Here is a 16,114-nt window from a genome sequence, read left to right on the forward strand (position 1 = left end):
ACCCCCTGTTTTTCAGTTTCCGGTGGTTTTTTTGGAGGCCAGTGGCATGAAATCCACCCTCAGTACTGGACCAAATACCAGGTGTGGGAATGGCTGCAGCACCTCCTGGACACCAACCAGCTGGATGCCAGCTGCATCCCTTTCCAGGAGTTCGACGTCAGCGGAGAGCACCTGTGCAGCATGAGCCTGCAGGAGTTCACGAGGGCGGCAGGCTCTGCCGGGCAGCTGCTCTACAGCAACCTGCAGCATCTCAAATGGAATGGTGAGTGGTGCCTGGGAAGGGCAGGGGGGCTCCACGGCTGGCTGAGCTTCTTGTCAGAAATGACACTTTCGAACTGCCGCTTCCCAGGACCGGGAAGGAGCGGGGAGAAGAGAGGATAGTGCAAAACCCAGGTGTGATATTGTCCAATCCCTTAGAACCACTTAGGGAGCTCCTCCTGTGGCTGCCTTCCTTTCTAGAGAGATGGAACGGCCTAGCAGCCACAGGATGCTCGTCACAGAAAGACAAGCTTTTCCTTCACATTAGGAAAAAAAAAAGCCATTTGTGTTTCATTTTATTTGAGGCATATGAGTGTTCTTCCTGTGTGCACTTATCTGTTCCATGTGCGTGCCTGGTGCTCCTGGAGAGGTCAGAAGAGGGTGTTGGGTCCTCTGGAACTGGAGTTATGGATAGTTGTGAGCCAACACGGGGGTGATGGGTTAGCTTTCCAAGTTCTAGTATTGCAGGGATGTGCCCACATACCCAATCCAGACCCAGGCTCTTAAAATGGGAACCCAGTGTATTTAAGAAGGCAAGTGAAACTAGATCTGGGTATCTGGAGGGGAGAAGGCTAGCCCCGCCCCTCCTGTATTCCTTAAATGGCATATAACTGAGGCCGCAGAGGTGGCTCAGCGTTTAAGAGCATGCAGTGTTCTTGTAGAGGGCTTCTGTTGGTCCCTGGCACCCATGTTAGAGCTCATACAGTCTCCTGTAATTTCAGCTTCAGGGGCTCCAATACCTGTGGCAATCCATGTACACATACCTCCACACAGAGGCACACGCGTAATTAAAACAATAAAAATCAATATTTAAAAATAGATCCATGATTAAAACGCCTTTGAAAATAGAATGAACGGGCCAGATACACACACGGGCTGTTTCTGCAGTGATTTCTCAAATCGTTGCTAAAACTTCAGGGTTCTCTTCTCAGGTCTCGCTTCACATACAGAGGCCACCTTGCAAATTGTCCATGGTGACAGTTTACACACACACACAGAGGAGGGCCTGATGACCCACTGGAAAGTGCGTTTCTGTCTCAACAGCGCTTGTGTTTGACAAGTAACTAGGGCTCAGCAAATGTGAGCTCAGGAGCTTGTGGACAGCTGTCATCAGCACGGAGTGTGGTGGTGATGCTGGCAGCCATCATGCCATTTCAGATGACCTCATCTGGCACCCTGGCATTCCCTTCTTTCTACTCACCTCATGGTGGTGACTACTCGTTTTTGTTTTTAACTAGAATAAAACAAAACAAGGCTCTATGATTTAAACAACCCTTAGGAATCTCTGCAAAGAGCAGACTTATAAGGAGTTAAAAGCACCTCCTTTAATTATGTCCAGTCCTGTAAAGCTTTGCTCTGACTGAAACCTGAGGCAGGCAGGCCTAGGAGGTGTGGTGGCCATCTTTGACCTTCCATCACTTATTTGGTCTCCCTGTTTGCACTTGTGAGTCCCAAATGGTAGGAGTTTCCACTCTGGGCTTGTTTTCCTTGAATTTCTATACATACTCTATTAGTTTACATTTGTTGTGAATATATTTAAACTGTGAATTGAGTGATCAAATAATCATACGGCAAAATACTGTACCCATTTTAAAGATGAGAAAACTGAAGGTCAGAAGTATGAACTATTGGTAATCTCTGTAGGGAAGAAATCAGTATAGACTCATTTGCATATGTGCTTTTATACAACATCGCCAAGTGGATGCAAACAAGGATGTGACATGTGACATGAACCACTTGTATGAGTGCTGAAGGCCTAGGCAAAGGGGAACCCATAGTATTTTATTTAGATGTGTCTCATAGATGAATCTAATAAAGATGGGAGTGATTGAATTTAAGATCAAAGCCTTATTTGCTAGTGAAGTTAAAATGGCACTTTTCACTTTCATTTCATATGATGTCTTACTGTGAGAAAGTACCATAGAGGTCATGTAAGCAGCTCTATCCAGTTTAATCCCCTGAATTTACACAGGAGGAGACTGAGACTAGAATGGCAAATGCCTTGCAGCTCCTGGTATTGGGGAAGGTGGCCTTCCGGTTTGACGTTTCTTTACTTCTGCCACCAAATGATCCTACTCGTGCACGTGCCCACTCCTGCTAGTTCTCTGGGGTCTGAGATGGCCCCAGGCTTTGCTGTGCTGAGGCTCACTGGGGATACTCCCGCTTCAAACCAGTAATGGAACAAGATGGCAGATGCTCTTCAAAGGAGCCAGCTCTGTCCTTACTGAAGTGTCAGGTTTTGACTCCCTCTGACTTTGCCATCTGTCCTTCACAGGCCAGTGCAGCAGTGACCTTTTCCAGTCCACACACAATGTCATTGTCAAGACTGAACAAACTGGTGAGTGGTGAGAGGCAGAAGGAGCCAACTTGGCTAGGAAAAGCTCTGGGGAGAATAAGGGGGGGGGAGAACAAGAGACCATGGGAGAAGAGTTGGCAGGGAATCCACAGAGGTCACTTCTCTGCCTCCAATGGGCCACCCTGCCATAATCATCCTTTTTGCCCTTGGGACCCATGGCAACCAATTATGCCTAATGTGTAGATGAGTGGTGAGCTATCCCTTGGACAGCACTTTGTGTCCTTCTGCCAGTCAGAGCACAATCCAGATCCATACCAGTAGCGGGGTAAATACAAACTCTAAAGGTAGGTTTCCTTCCCACAAAGTGTGAGGCTGGGTTCAGAAAAGCAAGGGGAGGGAAGATGAGTCTTTGTTCTTCCACCTCCATGGGAATGAGCTTTACCGTGAGGGAGCTGCTGCCTTGATGTTGCAGGTAGAATAGTCTCTGGGCCCTAGGGCACTTCCAGAAGGATGTTTAAAGATGGCTCTAGAGCCCAACCCCTATCTTGAGGTTATTTCTACTTGAAAGATTCTATCTTGGGCTTTGAGCAAACTCTATAGTTTCATAATGTCTACATTTGTTCTTGGTTCTTTTTTTTTCCCTTGTGCCCCAAACTTCATGGGCACAAAAACAAAACAAAACAAGACAAAACAGAACCATGTAGGTATCACTGCTCTTGGGTCACTCCCTGTGTTCACATCAGGTAAATTATAGGTCATGTGGGCTGACAAAGTTTGCCCTAGGTCTTCCTGAGGATTGCGTGCTAGTCACCAAGGACAGAATTTGACCTAGGGGTGATTTTTGAGTCACTTGGCACCAAAATTAGCCCATGTGGTTATTTAATCTTTTATAAGGGCCCTGGCCTACCATAATTAAAGAAAAAAAATTAGCTGAACATGTTAATTAGTCCTTTCTAGGCCTGTCCTTCAGCTTGGCTACTCGGATCGTAAGCCTATCCGATCTCTGGAGACAGATCAGGATTTGGCTTAGAGAATGGCTTTGACCTTATGTACAACCCCACTGAAGGGGCCAGAGTGATATTGGAGAGGCCCCAAAATATCTGATGATCCTCCTTGGCCATCTGGACATTCTTGTGTTGCCAGTTCAGAAATGTTGAGCTGGAGGGTGGAGAAGATCCACCCTGGGAAGAGGGGAGAAGAGGCTCACTAAGGGGGCCGCCACCCCCAAACCTCTTTGGAGGTTGTTTTTAGAAACAACAACAGATGTGCAAGGTGACCCAACCAGGACGGAGGGTGTAACCCCAAGATATTGGACTTGGGGTGTCCAAACACATATCTGTGAATTCAAATACCAGCTAAATCCCCATGTCGTAAACTGGAGGACTTAGCCAGTGAGTCAGGCTTTATTCCATTTATGCTATAAAAACAAAACAGAGCTCAGCCAGTGGCTTGTCATCCCGGCCCTCAGTGTGGAATCTGGGTATCAGGGAAGCCAGAGCAGCCCAGACTGGGGGCCAAGAGCCTGACACCAGGAAGAAGGTGAGAGCATCCAGCGTCGGCCAGCCTGAAAAGAGAATGCTTGTGTTGGAAGCTGGCCTGGACCCGGCGATTGTGTGGGAGTTGGGCTTAGTGGAGGTAGGTGGAAGGGAGTTTCCTTCTGATCTGAAATCTGAAGAGTGTGTCTCACTCCAGCTAACTCTTGACCATAAAGGAGAAGGAGCATGGAGTGAGAGTACGATTTCTGCTTCGCCCAGAGATGAAGCAAAAGCCTACCCATAAAAGTTATTTGTGTAATTTGGTAAACTTTTTTTCCCCTTCTCCTCAGTTTTGAGAATTTTATGTCACCCCTTAAGTTACTCAGAGGAGATGTAGATAGCTCACTAAGGGGGCCATCAACTTAAGGGGAGCTATTCTGGATTTCAGCCGTGAAGGAATTGTGAGAAAACTGGCCAAGGTTTTTGTTTGTTTGTTTGTTTCTGAAAGAAACAAACACCTTCAGCTGCCACCAGAAAGAAGAATGCTCATTAATTCCTTATTAGACATTTATTCATCTCCAACAAAGCTTTCCCTCCACTCCAGAGTTAAATTGTCCTGGTAATTTTATAGTAGGATGTCAAGAGAGGTCAGCCAGGCTGGAGAAATTTCTAGAAAAATGGAGTATTGGTCTAGGATAGGATTCTTTAGCCTGAGATGTGATGAATGTATATTACAAGGTTACTGTCACAACAAAGCTATTCTCATGGTGCTGGGAGAAAAATGGGGTGACATTGCTATACAACAGGACATAGTTGGAGCAGAGTTGAACTCCTTCTCTTGGCTGCCTCTTCCTTTCCCTATGCCTCTTAGATGAGCAGACTCCTAGAATGAGAATTCTTCAATCCAGGCATAACAATTGTTGACCTTCCCCATTCTCCGTTCCTTGTAGATCCTTCCATCATGAACACTTGGAAAGAAGAAAACTATCTCTACGATCCCAGCTATGGTAGCACAGTAGGTAACTACCTCCCTGACGCTGAAAGCCCTTTACATGTTTGCTCTGCTCCATGGTCGTATCATCAGGAGGGTCTCTCAATGTCCCTTCTCCTTTTAATTTCCTGCAGACCTGTTGGACAGTAAAACTTTCTGCCGGGCCCAGATCTCCATGACAACCTCCAGTCACCTTCCAGTTGGTAAGTTGTCTGCACATGGGTTGGCTTTGCTTCTGCCTGTGCTCTCCAATTATCAACAAAACTTACCGCCACCCTGCATTTCTAATTCACTGGAGTCTTTCTCATTAAAAAGCTAGGGAATGAAGTGAATTGTCATTTGTATGAGTAGGTGTACTTCCCAGCCAGTATGCACACACCAAAGGTTATCAGCTCACTCACATCCCGTAGAAGTGTTCTCCCGTGTCACCCTGTGTCACTAGTCTCGTGAGACAATGAAAGTTCCTTGCATTTATCTCTCTCTCTCTCTCTTTTTTAACAGAAATTTGCTATGGAGATAAACCTGGTAAATTTATTTGTATTTATTGGGGAGAAGGCTAGATTTAATTTTCGATTGCATCCCCAACATACATTTTGAACTATGTTTGACTTTAGAGAACAATGAACCTGGAATACCTGTGGACCTGTGGGCATGAGCTGCAGATACAGTGATGTAGCAGTTTGGACAGCAGTCTTGTAGTCATAACTCCCCTCCCCTTCCTGTCCCTGATTTTGAAGCCTACCCTTGATGGCTCATCAGTACTCTGTAATCAGAGCATCTGCCCCATGTCAGGTTATGCTCACATCGGTTGCATTGGTCATGGTTGGATACAACGAGGGGCCATCTGTGATGTCTTGTCAAAAGTTGTAGCAAGGTCGGCATATTGGAGGTTGGGTCTGGGAGAGGGCTTTCAGATTATAGCACACCTATAAGTATTAGCTGAACAAAAGATGTTGTGTTGTTTCTTGACCTGGGCATTTCTGGATCTCTTTGGGTCTGTGCAGCTGAGAACTCATTTGTACTAGAAGTGTTCTTCTCCAGAAATTGACCTTGGGGGAGTGATGGAACTGGAAATTAGCAGGGTCTGTGTGAAAGACAGCATGGACTTAAACAACAAACTGCCCTCTTCTGTTTTGGCTGAATGTGTGGTTGTGTAAATTGGTCTAAGGAGATGTTTCATTTGAAGTTTTGTTTGGGTCAAGCCCCTTGAATGAGGGACCTGGAAGCTAGTTAAGCACTTCTGGAATTCTGACTAAGATTCAAAGCAGCCCCCGCCCCCAAATGCCCCAAACAACTCTTTTCTGTGTATCCCTTGAAGTGATTTGTTTAAACCTGGAAAGAAGGGCAGAGTCAGAAGAGTAGCTGCGTGTCTGCTGCTATGGCGGAGCAGTCCATCTGGGTAATGGTTGTGGCAATTGCTGCCACCTAGAGAAGACTAGCAGCTTCAGGGCTGAGGAAAGAACCCAAGTCACCCCATAGTTTCCACCCCAACTTCCTGTGGTGTCACCTTCCCTGTCTTTCCTGTTGGGTCTTTAACATGTGGCAAAAGATGTCAAGTAAGGATAAAGTTGAACTAACTGCTTCCAGAGCCTCCAGGGTTTTTAGGTTCCCTGGACTCATAGGAAGTTACAGCCTTGTCATCTCACCTCCAGGTCTACCTTCCGCTTTCTGTGCCTTCCATGTTGTAGAATCTCAGAGCAGCAAGGGGCTCAAGGCAGCAGCTTATCCCTGCCTGCCGTAACAGCAGGGAGCTGCTATCTTCCGCATCCACCTCTTATAGTTTTAGATGTCCCTTAAAATGAACTTTATGAATCTGCCTTCCCGCTGCCTGCCTAACCCCCCAGTCTCCTGCTCCTCATTTTCATCCTGCTATATTAAAAGGCTAGTAAATGGGATGAATAATCCAAGCCTTTTATCAGAGTTAATTTCTTTCTTTTCTTCTTCTTTTTTTTAAATCAACTCATTGTCTGCAGTTGGTAGATTCTTGGAATTTTAAATCTGGTAGGACATTAATCTGGTAGGACTGTATATGAGTCACCTCCTTCCAGAATAGTTTAGTTTCTACTGGATGGGACCAGAATGCCCCGAAAGAACTCTACCATCTGTCCTACTCTTGTCATTTCAAGTTCCTATAAAATAGGGTGCAATTAAACACCTCTCTGTTTTCATGCAAGTTCAAGCTGAGGCTCCATGTCCACTGATGGTCTCCTGGGTAGTGCAGGTGGAGAAGCCAGCTTTGTTTTGATGTTTCTTTTTGTTTTTCTTTCTTTTCTTTTCTTTGTCTTTTTTTTCCCCTTCATCTGCCCCTTCCATAAAATGGCTGCCACCAGCGTTCTGGTATGCTTGATAGTCCTGAAGCCGGTCATGCCAACTCAGGCTTGATGTGTTTATCTACCGACTTGCTGAGCCTCAAGCTAGGGTGGCACGGTCTGTTACAACACTGAAATTTGTATATCCCGTAAAGAAATGGCTCACAGCTGACTCATATGCAAATGCATCTAATCTCTGCCTTCTTGTGAAGCAGCTAGGCTGAGGCCATAGGCTCTCACTTACACTGTAAATTTCGGGCTGTTACTGCTTCCACCTGGACCCCACAAACACCTTGACCTAAGTGTCTGGGAGAGAAACAAGAGAAAGCCAGGCTGGACAGCCTCTGTAGATCTAGGTATTATTTTGAAAAAGTGAAATCACTTGACCATACTGCTTACTTCAAAGGTCTGGCTTTTGTTTTGTGGCAGTGGAGAGGTCAAGGGGGCAGGAGGGGAGGCAAGTTGTATTAAATGAGCTCATAGATCAAAAAGCTTTGGAGCTAAGGCTGTTAGGATTTTGTAGCTTCCTCTGCCTGTTGGCAGGAGAGTCTGGAAGAAACATTCATCTTTTTGCCCTGGATTACTTATTGTCCCAGATGATGATGGGAACATTTAGATTCTCTCTCTCTCTCTCTCTCTCTGTGTGTGTGTGTGTGTGTGTTTGAAGCTCGAAATAGGTCTAGATATCTCAAAGAGAATTTCCCCAGTCTTTTAATCTAGAGTCTGTGAACCCCCTAAGTCAGCCAAGGGGTCCCTGAAGCGACTGATGGGATTTTATCAGTGTGACACACTTGCATTTTCTAGGGGAGAACATTTACGTTTTCATCCAGTTCTTAAAGATACCATACCCCCAAAGCGATGGATTCTGTGTCAGGTTGCAGACTCCAAGCACTGAGTGAGGTCAATGTGCCAAGAAAGTTGTGTTTTCCTGAAGCCATCCCTGGCTCTGAAACCATGGCCCTGTTCCCTCCTGGATCTCATTGGAAAATGAGCTTTGCTTGTGGCCTGCTGGGTAAATGCCATTCTTTGTCTCTAGAACAACTTGGCCCTGTCAGGGTGATGTATCACTGGGAAACCGTGGTGGGTGCCAGACCTGTTTCAATGTCATCATGTCCTGGTGGGGTGTTGCAACCTTGCCTTGTGAACTGCAGGGGGCCAAGAGGTGTCCTTTCCAGTTCCGTGTATTGGTCCTTCTGGATTTCAGAGAAAGCCACAAAGGGCCAGGCCCTGCTGGCATCAATGCCAGGGGAGAAATTCTTACTCAGAATGGGGAGTTTCTCTTCTATTTAATCCCTCTTCCCATCCCAGCATAACTTCTGGAGAAACTGCTTGGAATGTGAAAGTGTGAGGAGCCCAGGGATTTGCTGTGTTAGATGGGCCCCCACCCCAGGAAGTACAGACCTAGTACATGGGGATGACTGTTTTGTTTTCTGCTGATGGACACACTGTGGAAGTGGGTTGAGTTTTGGAAAGACATTTAAGAAGTGTTTTGTATGACCACATTGCCCCGCTTTAGGAAAGAGTTGTGATTAAAGCTTCTGGGATCTGACTGGTGCTATTTACAGCCTGCACTACTTCCAGGCCATTTCTTAGATCTTCCATAGATGCAGGCTGTGACTTAGGACAGTACCAACCTCATAGTGTTTTGGTATGGATTATGTAATAGTACCTACTTCATATCGCTATTGTGTGGATGACATAGATAAGCCATGTAAAGTGTTTAATATGGTACCTGGCACATGGAAAGAACTCAACAATTAGGAGTAATTCTCTTAGCTATTTTATTTTACCTTGGTGCTGGGGATCAAGACTCGGGTCTTCTTCGTACACATACTCTAACTCTGAGCCGTATCTCCAGCTCTCTTAGTCACTTTAGCTGGAAATCGATGGTTTGTGGTTGAGAAATTCTTTTGAATAGTAGCCTGCTCTATCAGATGCATGCCTGGACCCCCACCCTGGGCACACATTGTTAATGAGTCTAGACCTCTCTTGATGGCCTCACCAGAGAACTCTACGTTAGGAAGCTCTGCTACAATATCACAAAAGAGGCATGCTTTGTTTAGTTTCTATAAAGAAGTGACTTGTGTTAAGGGACTATTTTGTATTAAAGGGTAGCTGTTGATCATGTGGTGAGATCACCAATGGTCCTTACAACACCCAAAGTGCCCTTGGGCATATACAAATATAGACACACAGACACATACACACAGACAGACACGCACAAACACATGTGGAGGAGGACCACTAAGTTTTTAGTTTTTCTTTTCTCTAAGAGTTTTTTTTCTTTTAAAGATGTATTTATTTTATGCATGAGTGTTTGTCTGCACACACACACACACACACACACACACACACACACGTATGCGTTTGTGTACCATATGTGTGCCTGGTGCCTGTGGTAGTCAGAAGAGAGCGTCAGATACCCTGGAACTGGAGTTACAGATAGTTGTGAGCCACGATGTGTGTGCTGGGAACCAAATTCAAGTCCTCTGCAAGAACAAGTGCTTTTAAGTACTGAGCCCTCTCTCTAGGGCTTTTTATAATGGACCTTTTTAATTGGTCCATTATAACATTATATTTATGGGCCATGCTGTGACAGCTTGGTACTTGGGTATAATATGTGGTAGCCAAGTCAGATGCTTAGCTTGCTAGCATCTCCACCTCTTAAATATTCATCATTTCTGTTCTGGGAGCCTTTGGACTCCTTGGTTCTAGTTTGTAAGCTATGTAGTAAATTGCCACACATTATGTTTTCATTCTACTGACTGATAGAACAATAGACCTCGCTTCTGCAGGGTGGCTGCATTTTATAACATGTCATCCAGCCTCCCACTGTCCTTCTCATTCCCTCTCGAGGTCTAGCCTTTGTCATCCAACTTTTTGTTCCATTGGGATTAAACTTTTCAACCTGTCATATGTACCTGAGAATATGCAGTGCTTTGTTTTGTTTTGTTTTGTTTTAGAAGTGTTTTTACGTCATAGACATGCCTCTGTCTTCTCCTTTATGGAGACAGTGAAAGAGTTACCATAAAGAATCATTTGTTAAACTAATCTGTGTTTCCATAGTCCACTGTGGCCTTCTGTGCTGAACTCAGGCCACTCAATGGCCCCTTTGTCAGGGTGATTAAAATGTAACTTTGCATGCCAAAAAATGGCACTCCTCTGGCTTAAAAGTTATCCTTCTTTGTTATGAGTGTTTACATTTTTGTATTATGTTATAAAAACATCCTTTAGATGACCTAAATCTTTCCATGGCTTACCGTCTCTCTCAGAACGCGGCAGGACAAAGTCCTTTCAAAACTTTCTGAAAGGCTAAGTCAGTGATCAGAACTTCAGTTCTGTTCTCTCTGCCTCTTGTTCACATCCACACTGGCTTCTTTCTGTGCTGTGTAAATACTTAGTGCACAGTGGCCTGAGGCCCTTTGCACTTACTGTCCTCGTTTATGAAAAGCATGTCCCTGGGTTCTCTGCATGGCCATCACCCCCATGTTCCATGGGTCCCTTTATCACAGAATTCTTCTGTGAGTCTGTTGTATTAAGCCACAAACAAATCCCACTTCTATACGTCCCCCCCCCATTTCTTACCCTGCATTGCTTTTCTTCACAGAGTTTATCCTCTGTTTTGGTACTGCCACACAACCCAACAGTGCCGATAGGCAGGGGGTGTTCGGTGGATGCTGGCTAAGTGTGTGCATGAGAATACTTGTAGGAGATTTGTAAACGGAGGTGTCCTTACTTCTCTCCCTAGCAGAGTCACCTGACATGAAAAAAGAACAAGAGCATCCTGTGAAGTCCCACACCAAAAAGCACAGTGAGTTCCCTGGCAATGCTGCTTCTGTCTCCATTCCTTTACCTCTAAGTGGGACTTATTTTCTATCAAAGCAACCCTGTATGTGACTGTTTCTGAAAGTGGGTCTTCCTGGGGATTTTTTTTTCTCGTCTTCGTTTCTCTAAAACTAGGACACCAAGTGAATAATAACTTGTGGGCAGAAGGTTAAATTTTTTCCTCTGTCTAGGAAAAACAAAACAAAACAAAACAAACCAACAGGGTGGGCAAGAAGTGAAATGGAAAGGAATGGCTGAGGTGCATTACTCTCTCTTGTCCTAAGAAATGACTTTGTTCTGAAGACTCAACTCTGGTCCCTGGAACTTGGATTTTTCCTCAGGGATAAAACCTTTGAACATATATGTACTATCAGAGACATAGGGTAGAGGGGGCACAGAGAACTATCAAGATTTTACAATTTAGAGAGGACAGAGACTTGGGATGTCCTTACTCTCTGTTCCTCTGGCTTATTCCATCAAGGGGTCTCATACAGTCCCTTGAGTGGCATGTGGAGGGGCGATTTTACTTCTTCTGGAAGTAAAATTAAATTCCAAAAGCTGTTTAGCTTTTAAGTTGGTGACCTCTGTGTGGTAGCCCTCTTTACCCAACATGCTCTTGGAGTTAAGACTCTAGTGTTCCAGTGATATCATTTGGCTGAAGGACAGTGTGGGGCCTGAGTCACTTAAATAAGTGAGGTGTTAGGTAAATGGCTGAAGCCAATTGTGTCACCTTGCTTAAATCACTGAATTTCCCCATTTCCCGTCTACTTGGTGGTTCTGTATCTCAAGGAAGAAGCTGTAAGTCCACAGTCTGTCTTTCTCCCATTCTCTGATTTGGGCCATTACTAAGCCATTATGTCTTGTTTTTCATCAGACCCAAGAGGAACTCACTTATGGGAGTTCATCCGAGACATTCTCCTGAGCCCAGACAAGAACCCAGGGCTGATCAAATGGGAAGACCGTTCAGAAGGCATCTTCAGGTTCCTCAAGTCAGAGGCTGTGGCTCAGCTGTGGGGGAAAAAGAAAAACAACAGCAGTATGACCTATGAGAAGCTCAGTCGGGCCATGAGGTGAGCAAATTCACAGTCTTCCATGAGCAGAGGTGCCTTGGCATTGCTCAGGACGAATGGCCACCTTATCTATTTCCTTCTTACAGATACTACTACAAACGAGAAATCCTAGAGCGTGTGGATGGGCGACGGCTGGTCTATAAGTTTGGGAAGAATGCTCGTGGATGGAGAGAAAATGAGAACTGAGGCTGCTAACCCTTGGGACACAAACCAAAACACACAGAGAATGGATTATGATCAATGAAGAACTGGACGTAAATATTTCAAAGACTTCTTTTCTGTGATATTTATGTACCATGAAGGGACAAAAAAAATCTACTTCTGAAGGGAAGAAGGAACACTACAGTTGATAAAATATTATTTTGTTACTTTGAAGTATGTCCTATGTGGGGAACAAATGTACACAGTTTTCTGTGAACTATGAAGCTGGACATGGTATGATTTGCTGTTGCCTCTGTTGTGATGTTCTTTCCTACCCTGAGAACAGCAGGGCCTGTAGCCTTGTGCTTCTTGCCTAGAGGAAGGGATAAGAATTGAGGGCATTAAATGTTTTCAAATGTAAAATGATTTAGAAAAAAAAGGTGATGTGTTCTCTGTGCATAAGCATCTATATGACCCCCTTAAGAGAACTGGGGTTGGTTGGTAGGACAGAGTTCAGGGTCTTAGATTTAAGGGATCAACCCAAAGGATGCTGGGAAGTTTAACTTGACCTAGGCGATTGTGAGTAGAGAATGGAAACTTTGACAATCCAGACTGGCCTGTAATCACTGCATTATCACATGACTGAGAATGTTTAAATAAATTAGAATGATGGTGGAAGAGGTTCACCCTCATTCATGGATGATTTTCCTGTACCCCCTTTACACTTGGATGGTCTGTTAAAAAACTCATTTGCCACATGTGGTCATTTCATCCCTAATATTGAAAAATAAGTGAGAAAAGGAGGTGGTGGTATGGGAATGAGCATGCTCTTCTATCTCTGTCTTTCAAGGTTTCTCCATGGGGACAGTTGACATTTGGGACTGGGTCTTTGTGGTGAGGATTGCCATGCACATTGTGAAATGTGTAGCAACAGCCATGGCCTCCAACAGCATTTTGTAGCTGAGAAAATCCAGAAGTATAACCAGAAATTGTCAAATGTCTCTGGAAGGACAAGAGTACCCTTGAGTGAGAACCACTGATTAAACCAGTCAATATAAAGACAGTCCTCCTGTCACAGAGCAAAGAGGTTTGTAGAATCTTCTAGTCCCTAGAGTAAATAAAAGGCAAGGCATTCAAGTCAATATATTTTTTTAAATATTAGGGATAGCAGGATGAGATAGATGGAGGAGATTCTTTTCAGAGTTCTGCTTGAGGGGCAAAGTCAGATAAATGCGGTGAGAAGTACAAAAGATTTTGCACTGGGAATGTAGATAAGCAGAAGGAAATGCTGAAGGAAGAATCTGTGGATGTTCCTCTATGTGCTCTGTCTCTGTCTCTGTCTCTGTCTCTGTCTCTGTCTCTGTCTCTCTCTCTCTCTCTCTCTCTCTCTGTGTGTGTGTGTGTGTATGAGAGAGAGAGAGAGAAAGAGAGACAAGAAGTTACTCGAGGCATCTTCCAGTTTTCTCTCTCCTGTTCCTTCCCTGGCTTTCCCTGGCTTTGTCTAGGATGGTCAGGCCTTTCTCTAGGTCCACCCTTCCTCAAGACTGTGTTTCTCTTATGCCTGTAACTGGCTTTGGCTTTTGCTACAGCTACTTCATCATAGAGCTCTCTTTGTCAGAAAGTAGATGAATCTGGAGAGGACTGGTGGGAACAGTTCTTCAGATAAATAGATTGTGCTGTTTGCTGAGAGTGGCAGTTTCTTGGCACCCAGTCCCATTTAAATAGGCTGGAGTACTAAGTTCTCTGCATATCTATTGTCTTGGCTTGGATTTGCTGTGTTTTCTATGCGCTATTCATGACTTGAAAAACTCCAGGTAATGAAGCTATGCCAGTTTGGGGTGTAGCAATGTGCTTTCCACCACAGTCTGACAGAAATGAGAGCATCCTACAGAGAAGCCCCTCTTTTTTAGGGAGTAGTCACTCAGTTGATAAGTGATTGGTTGGCCACAGGATCACTAAGTCTCCTTGAATATTCCTGAGTGTTGTATTAGTGGTTTCCATGGGAACCTAAGTCAAGTAATAAACCATTAATTTTTCACAAGACTCAGATCATCTAAGGCTGCTATATGACTTGATGAAATCAAGCAAGACCCTGGATCCCAGGGATAGGTCCACAGCTTCTTCAGTCTGTTGCCTGAGCAAGGCAGACCCAGCCCATGGGTTGTCATCTACTGAGCCTTTTTTCAAGCGCCCATCTGATTAGACTGTAAGCTCTCTGAGGGCAGGGATCATGTCTGATCACTTTCGGTATCCTCATAACGGGATGCAACAGGATGACTATTCATTGAATGAATGATGACCATCTTCTGGGAGAATCCTCTGACTGGAAAGCCATCTGTCATACTCATAACCGGCATGTGAATCATTTCTCCAGGAAAAGAAGACAATAACCAAACCTTCCAGGACATATCCTCTCTGACGAGCATTTTACTGTGACACTCTCTTTTGCCTCCTACCTATGCTGAAAAGAAATTCAAACAGGCTGCTTGGTTCCACACATCAGTGTCTGCTGAACGAGAATTCTGTTGCTTTCTAGAGCTGTGAGACTTAACCTGGTTACACGATGCCAGTAATGAATCCTTGACCTATTTAATCAATGAAGATTATAAATGTGTTTATATAATGTCAATTGCTATTTAAGCATAAAACTATTTTCAGTTTTAGTATTTAGGGGTTGGTTTTTATTTTTTATTTTTTTCTGTTTGAAAAAAAGTGCTGAGGGGTATTTTGATAAGGTTAGTCATGCATATTAGATTCTAATTTTGAAAGTGTGTCTTTTTTAATGCATAAGATATCAGAAAAGGGAAAACAGTAAGAGGGAGAAGCAATTACATTATTTTTTCTGTAGTTTAAATAAAGCACCTACTGGGTGCCCCATGCCTAGTGGAGCACTGTACATGTGAGGAGTGTGTGTGAAAATATGGGCTGTGGGCTCAGGCATTAAAGGCTGGGCTCACAACCAAAAATATAAGAGAATATAGGCTGTGAAAGACACCTGATCTGGACCTATGGAGAAATAATGACTAAAAGAGTGAACTGCCATCCTTAGTGTCATGGATGAATTAACCTCAGCTGTGAGGCTCAAGATTCAGTTTCTGGAATAAGGAAGACCATTAAGAAAAATCAAACTTCTTGGAATTGTGTCTCACAAATTTCTGAAACACGTAGGCTTCAGGGCTTAGCTGAATTGAGATTAACCATTCTGTAGCTATCTGTATGCATTTTATTCTTCTTGCCATCTGGCTTTTGGGTTGATAATTGGTGGGCGACAACCCTACTGCCACTGTTAAAAAAAAAATCAGAACCTTTTCCCCTTAACTGTTAAATCCAAACAGTTTCTGTTTAATGAAAGCATTCTATTTTTCAAAAATATGTTTTTATTTGTTTGTTTGATGGGTCCCAGAAAACACTAATAAAAACCACAGAGGTCATGCTGGAGATGTGTTTCCTTCTTTGGGATAAGCCATCCTACAAACTAAATGTGGTAGCAGAACATGCCCAGCTTCAGCATCTGGTTAGCAGCAAGTGGGTTTTTTTTTTTTTTTAGATGTATTTATTTTGTGTGTATGTGTGTGTGCCAGTTTGTCTGTATGTATGCTATGTGTGCAGGGGTCCTTGGAGACCAGAAGAGGTGTCATGTCCCATGAAGCTGTAATTACAGCAGGCAGTTGTGAGCAGGCCAATGTGGCTGCTGGGAACCAAACCCAGATCCTCAACAAAACATCAAACACTCTTAACTGCTGAGCCAT

At 44.2% G+C, this 16,114-nt stretch overlaps 1 protein-coding gene across 3 annotated transcripts in view; it reads left to right on the forward strand.

The window, feature by feature from the left end:
- Window positions 1-15,803, forward strand: part of Ehf (ETS homologous factor) — a 40,832-nt gene extending 25,029 nt beyond the window's left edge. For 2 of the 3 annotated variants that reach the window (XM_021658771.2, XM_021658770.2), the window contains exons 3-9: window positions 17-262; window positions 2,534-2,596; window positions 4,980-5,048; window positions 5,155-5,223; window positions 11,078-11,140; window positions 12,029-12,224; window positions 12,311-15,803. In XM_021658771.2, the coding sequence (XP_021514446.1) occupies window positions 17-262; window positions 2,534-2,596; window positions 4,980-5,048; window positions 5,155-5,223; window positions 11,078-11,140; window positions 12,029-12,224; window positions 12,311-12,410 (806 nt within the window). In that variant the 3' untranslated portion in view covers window positions 12,411-15,803. The remainder of the gene's footprint in view (window positions 1-16; window positions 263-2,533; window positions 2,597-4,979; window positions 5,049-5,154; window positions 5,224-11,077; window positions 11,141-12,028; window positions 12,225-12,310) is intronic. The other variant, XM_060371455.1, reaches the window with a different exon arrangement.
- Window positions 15,804-16,114: the final 311 nt, after the last annotated feature.

The sequence above is a fragment of the Meriones unguiculatus genome, chromosome 18, assembly GCF_030254825.1.
Source record: "Meriones unguiculatus strain TT.TT164.6M chromosome 18, Bangor_MerUng_6.1, whole genome shotgun sequence".
NCBI classification, from domain to species: domain Eukaryota; kingdom Metazoa; phylum Chordata; class Mammalia; order Rodentia; family Muridae; genus Meriones; species Meriones unguiculatus.